Here is a 6,798-nt window from a genome sequence, read left to right on the forward strand (position 1 = left end):
AAAAAATCTCTTAATAATACATAAATAGCATGAGAGAGATTTATCTTCATTGTTAGACACTTATTTTCATATAGTGCTTTTTATTTAATGTGAAATTATAATTACCATAATTTTTTCCCCATGACTTGTTGGACAATTTCAAGACAAACTTTGACAATAAGACAAACTTTGCTGTCAACTGTTCAAAACTGCTGAAAATTACACCATTCTCGTCAGGTCAAGTTGTAAATTTTGATGCAGCCTGAGAAGTTGCAGGAAGTGCCGATGGATTAAAGTGCACCATGTCCAGTCAAATTGAGATTCTGTCTCTAAAGACAAATGAGCTAAATCGCTGTCCATAAACATCCTCCTAACTAGGCCATGTATGCTCAGTGAGATAGTTTTGATGTTAAACAGGACAATGTATTTTTTTCCCTTAAAGTATTGACATTGCTTTTAATTTGAACTGGTTTCTTCTCTTTATTCATTGTTCATAATGTAGCTTTGAGCAGGGTCTATTTCACTGAGTGCTATTATTCCTGGTTCTGAGTAAAACATCTCTGTTAAAAACAACAAAAGCCTAAGTAGAGCTCTTTTCTCTGGAAAAAGATAATGCAATTTTGCTGGAAAACATTGTGAAATAGCTTTCATGGTGCATTCCATGAATACCATACACTTTGTGAGACTTAGATTTGTTTGTTAACAATTTCATACCATGGGGATTTTGCCCTGATTTTGCAAAATCTTGTGAATTTTGTCCTGATTTTGACCCGGTCTTGACGTTCTTGAAAGTACATAGCATTTATATATACTGTACCATAAATTTGTCCTATGGTGTGACATAGCAAAAATTAAGAAAAAAACCCTCTAAATAATACATAAATAGCACAAGAGAGATTTATCTTCATTGTTAGACACTTATTTTCATATAGTGTTATTATTTAATATGAAATTATTATTAACATAATTTTTTCCCCATGACTTGTTGGACAATTTCAAGACAAACTTTGACAATAAGACAAGCTTCGCTGTCAACCGTTCAAAACTGCTGAAAATTACACCATTTTAAGTTGAGTGATTTGTATCTCCCCTATTGCAATACTCAACTGTTTTTTTTTTTAGATATTTTGAGATAAATACAAATCTGTGTTTCTTTAATGTGTGCCACACCATAGGACATCACGTCACACTAAAGGACAGAATTGGTAGTTATTAAATTATTTCTATTTCATTTTGAACATGTCAAAGGAGAAAGAAAGTTTAATATTGATACAAACAATATCAACATGTTTTTTTAAACAAAAAATAATTTTCATCAACAAAATTCAGTCTCTTAGTCAATCAGTATGTTACTGAAACTTTTCTATCCCCCCTGCTACATGTGTAGCACAGATAAATATGATTGATATTCAAACTATAATCATTAACATGTGAATGAATTTAAAACTATATGGCTACTCTTTTTAAGGCATCATTTTGATTCAATTTTCTTTCTGCATCGCTCTCTTAAGATCTCCTCCCTTCTGCGTGGATCCCTGTTAATTTTCTGTCTATATCTCCATGTCCTCTCTCTTCCAGTAATTTCTCTCCCTCAGTTCTTTCTGTCTCAAAAACAAAGTATCACATTTTATACTTATTTTCATTACACTTTATAACAGTACAAGTTTACTGTAAAAACATCAGAAAATAGTTTAATTAATGTAATTATTGCATTTAAAGGGTTAGTTCACCCAAAAATTAAAATTAGGCTGCATTTTACTCACCCCCGAGGCATCCTAGGTGTATATGACTTGGCACAGATAAATATGATTGATATTCAAACTATAATCATTAACATGTGAATGAATTTAAAACTATATGGCTACTCTTTTTAAGGCATCATTTTGATTCAATTTTCTTTCTGCATCGCTCTCTTAAGATCTCCTCCCTTCTGCGTGGATCCCTGTTAATTTTCTGTCTATATCTCCATGTCCTCTCTCTTCCAGTAATTTATCTCCCTCAATTCTTTCGGTTTTTGTAAGAAAAATATCCATATTCAAAATGTAATAATCACAGTTGTACATCGAAGCAGTTCTGGGAGCATGACATATGAGGACAATTTTTAATATAACTCCGACTGGATTCGTCTGAAAGAAGAAAGTCATACACCTAGGATGCCTCGGGGGTGAGTAAAACGCAGCCTAATTTTCATTTTTGGGTGAACTAACCCTTTAAGAACACTGAAAATGATCAAAAAATAAATAAAAAGGAGTTAAACAAATCTTATTTAATTATTTAAAATGCTTTTTAAAGAGACCTTGTCCTCTGGTGTGACATCTTTGTCCTGTGGTGTGACAGTACAGCCGGAGGACATTTTCTGTCACACCATAGGACGTTTCAGCCTTTTGTGTCAATTAATGACCTTGCTATTCTGAGCTAACCTGTCATTAGCAGTAAGCAAGACACATTTGCATAATTTTCCATCATTATGTAGTTTAATGTAGTTTTTAATTTAAAATATATAATTTAGGGGTGTCACACCAAAGGACAACAAAACGTAACACTTTTGTAGTGTTTCCGAAAAAGTTAAATATTTGAACTATTTGGAATTGGCCGATTTAAAATCAGGATATGGTGTCACACCACCAGTTTTATATGTTATAAAACTTTATATCTTTTGAGGTCGACAGTCATTATTTTCTGACGGACCTTTCCCTGACCACTTTTCACTGACATGCCTTATTTTATACCCTGTTTGTTGAAAGTGCTTCATAATGTTTATTTAGAAAATTATATCTACTTTTTTATTTATAATAAAGCAAGGTCAAGATTGTTTTTCTCAACCGAACTTAGGTAGCTGATACGTATGTGTAACTTGTATTTAAAGGGGTCATATGATGCGATTTCAATTTTTCCTTTCTCTTTGGAGTGTTACAAGCTCTTGGTGCATAAAGAAGATCTGTAAAGTTGCAAAGACTAAAGTCTCAAATGTTATTTTTAGCAGCATCATATGACCCCTTTAAATTTTTTGTTTGCTCATATTAAAATACATTAGATTATAGTGTTGTTAATGGAATATTTGTGTAATTCAATAACATGCTGATATTACAATGTTTGAATCTTAATCCAGTCATATAAATTAGCGCATTACCACTAGCTTATACTTCAACAGACCCCTTGCCAATTAGCACAATAAACACTGACAGTAAATTAAACTTAAATTAAGGTGTCAAACCTTAACCTGTACAAAATTTACAAAGCAATTACCTCATAATTATAGGCATTGTGCTTCACCAGGATATCTCGGGCTACCTTGCAACCTTGTGAGACATACAGTACTTTATGAGTTCACTGAGCAGTGTTATACATGGATAGCCTATACATAAGGCACATGCAAATATATGGACATTTCTCTTAGTTATGATTCAAGAGCACTTGGAAGCGCACATATTTAAAAGGATTATAACCACCGGAGGGAAACCACATCACTGGGGATGTACTCTGTCATACGTCCAAATAGTTTTTTGAAACTTTGTCCATGCTTAGCCTGAGAATCCAACTCTTTAACAGTGTAAACAACTCTTAATGCATGAAACAGCATTGTACCCCCCCTTTAAAGTAATTAATTTCCATAAACAATTAAACTTTATTTGAAATTCATTTAATATATTTAGTAAGTAGTGTTCAGACTAAAACTGCCATTTATAACTAAGAATATTATTAAACTTACAATCCATAATAACTTCTATTTTGTAAAATTATGATGTGTATTTTATGGTGTCTGAGTACAAAAGGTGGAGACGCCAAATGTTTCCTAATACACACTTCATATCACTGGGGTTTGTTCTGTTTGCTCTGGGTCCATAACATCACCGCTCGTGATGCAGGTGTTGACCTCAGCAAGCGTGGACTCAAATGCTTTAAAAGAGGGGACACCACAAGACTGCCAAATGACCATTCATTGCTCAGTGACCTTCCGAGTGACGATAATGAACACACTGTTGAATTGGATTTGTGAGTGGCTCTCTGTATGGAGTGATAAGGGAGATTGGGAAGCTTAGCCACCATCCCCAGTGATGTGGTTTCCCTCCGGTGGTTATAATCCTTTTAAATATGTGCGCTTCCAAGTGCTCTTGAATCATAACTAAGAGAAATGTCCATATATTCGCATGTGCCTTATGTATAGGCTATCTATGTATAACACTGGTTAGTGAACTCATTAAGTACTGTATGTCTCACAAGGTTGCAACAGTTTGTTTGGACTTGAAAAGTGAGAGATCCCATCACAGCAATGGGGAAGATTAAACATGTTTGTCAAGTTTTGTAAGTCCTTTAAGAATAATGTTTACATTTTTTTACTTATGCCATCAAATGTTATTGGCTATGAATTTTATTTAGTTTGCTTCACTGATTTGCATTTTATCAGCTATTTTATGTATCTCATGCCATCTAAAGACATGTAATTAATCTTCCTCCATTTATTTGATAGAGTAGGCCTACTGTTTCGATAACAGAAATATTGTGAAATATTATTTTAAAAAACAGTTTTCCATTTGATTATTTTTAATTTTCAGCAACCATTACTCCAGTCTTCAGTGTCACATGATCTTTCAGTAATCGTTCTAATATGTTGATTTGATGCTCAAGAAACATTTCTTATTAACATCAATGTTGAAAACAGTTGTGCTGCTTCATATTTTTGTGGAAACATACATTCTTTTCAGGACTCTTACTTTTGTTCAATTTATTGCATCCTTGCAGAATAAAAGTGTTAATTTCTTAAATATATAAAACATTATTGATCTTTAAAAGGTTGTTAAAATACGAATAACAAATGTATTAATGGGCACTTGTTTATTTATGTATTTTTTATTATCTCAATAACAATGTCTGACATTATAGATTAAGTTTCTGGACTTCAGATAAATAAGCTACATTACCATCAAGGATTGAGTGCTAGATATTAACTCATGCTAGGCTAGATTATTATACCTCATTAGAATAATTATTATCATAATGACTTTGGCACCCTTGATTATTTCATACAAATGATACAGCACTTCTAACTCACCTCACATAGGGTGTCTACATTTATACCAACTGAATACTATTCATTATGATTGTTATTTGTGCATCCGTTTAATTATATCAATAATTTTCAGTTAATTAACTGATTCATTTTGCCTGGTTTAGTTGTCCATACTGCTAAATTAAACACATTGCCAAATACCGGTCCTCCAACCAGTAAAACGGCATAAAGAATCAGCTGGGCTCATTTTAACAAGCAGATGGCAGTATGACGTTGAGCTGGTGAGTGGTTGTCAAGCCAGTGTGCTCTTCACTCTAGAGACAGGCTTACAGCCTAGAAAAGTAAACTCTAACAGTACAGTAAAATCTCCAGTGGAACCCAGTTTTTTATGTTATATTTTCGCTAAGATAATTGAATGCTGTATGTACGTTCATGTGATTAACACTTGTTTGCTACAGCTAAGAAATGTGTGCAATGCAATAACAATAATGACAAATAGTGTTTCCTAGTATTGCACATGATAGGTATTAGAGCTTCCTTTTAAAAACAATTCATACTTGCACATTAATGTACTTCCACATCTACGCATCATTTCCTTACCTACTTAACATAACTAAGATTCTTTGGTCCCTGTGATTGGTGGCAAGTTTCTTGGACACGCAGATTAATTGTGCAGATTAATGTAATGCACTTTGGTTTTGTCAGAGGTGAACAATTGACTTAGTTGTTATTTTTCAGGCTCGGTTAAGTGTTGAGAGAAAAGGGCGTAAGGCACAGTTTAGGGTTCCCTTCATTTGCACTTGGATGTTGAGGCACTTAAGAAACAAATGGTATTACGTCTATCTCACTAGAATAAAATACCCAGCCACCCTCCTACCCCTCACTGGTTCCATTCAGGTCTTGTGGCCTTTAGGGATTTGATCATGATTCATAAAAACCCACACTCCCACATTCACACAGATGCAAACACACGTAAACACACACACTGGTAATTGCACTTTGGTGGTCAGTATTCTTCTCTTCTACTTCGATTAGTTCACATTTCCTGGGAGGAGTTACTCCACAGTCACAGATTTGGCCAGGTTTCTTGGGAAGTCCACCTGATGGGAATCAAATGACGATATGTAATGAAAATACAAGAAAATGAACATTAAAGATTCTGAAAAAAGCACTGCAGTTATGTATTGATCATTTTGCATACAGTAGTTTATTTTAAATGGTAATGCAAAGTGCCAAATGAATAAAAAAAAAATAGTATTATAATATTACAATAAAATACATTATAATAAAAATATAATTATAAAAATACAATATTCTATTTCAAAATTATGATTCTATAGATTATAGTTCAAGGATTAGTTATTGTAATTTTTTTTATTAGCTGTTTGAACTCTTTTTCTGACAGCACCCATTCACTGCAGAGGATCCATATGAGAGTCATGTAATACAAAATTTTTCCAAATCTGTTCTGCTGAAGAAACAAACTTATCTATATTTTGGATGGCCTGAGGGTGAGCCAATTTTCAGCATATTTTCATTTTTGGGTGAACTACTATATATAGTTCTATAACTATACAGTATACAACTGTTCTATAACTATTTTATATATAGTTATATGCAGTATACAAGGGTAGGTTTGCCATTTTCAACCAGCTTTGTATTGTTACAATGTCGGTAGTACCGTGAAAAGGTTTTTGCCCCCTTCCTATTTTGATTTTTTGCATATTTGTCGCACTTAAAAGATTCAGATCAAACACATTTTTATATTAAACAAAGATAATGCAAGTAAATACAAAATGCAGTTTTTAAAT

General features: G+C 33.2%; 1 protein-coding gene across 1 annotated transcript in view; it reads right to left on the bottom strand.

Moving 5' to 3' along the window:
• Positions 1 to 5,321: 5,321 nt before the first annotated feature.
• Positions 5,322 to 6,798, bottom strand: part of LOC107673833 (glutamine--fructose-6-phosphate aminotransferase [isomerizing] 2-like) — a 4,007-nt gene continuing 2,530 nt past the window's right edge. Inside the window, exon 5 of the mRNA XM_016467645.1 lies at positions 5,322 to 6,087. Coding sequence (XP_016323131.1) covers positions 6,043 to 6,087 — 45 coding nt within the window. The 3' untranslated portion in view covers positions 5,322 to 6,042. The remainder of the gene's footprint in view (positions 6,088 to 6,798) is intronic.

The sequence above is a fragment of the Sinocyclocheilus anshuiensis genome, unplaced genomic scaffold, assembly GCF_001515605.1.
Source record: "Sinocyclocheilus anshuiensis isolate Anshui unplaced genomic scaffold, SAMN03320099.WGS_v1.1 scaffold700, whole genome shotgun sequence".
In the NCBI taxonomy this organism is placed as follows: Eukaryota; Metazoa; Chordata; class Actinopteri; order Cypriniformes; family Cyprinidae; genus Sinocyclocheilus; species Sinocyclocheilus anshuiensis.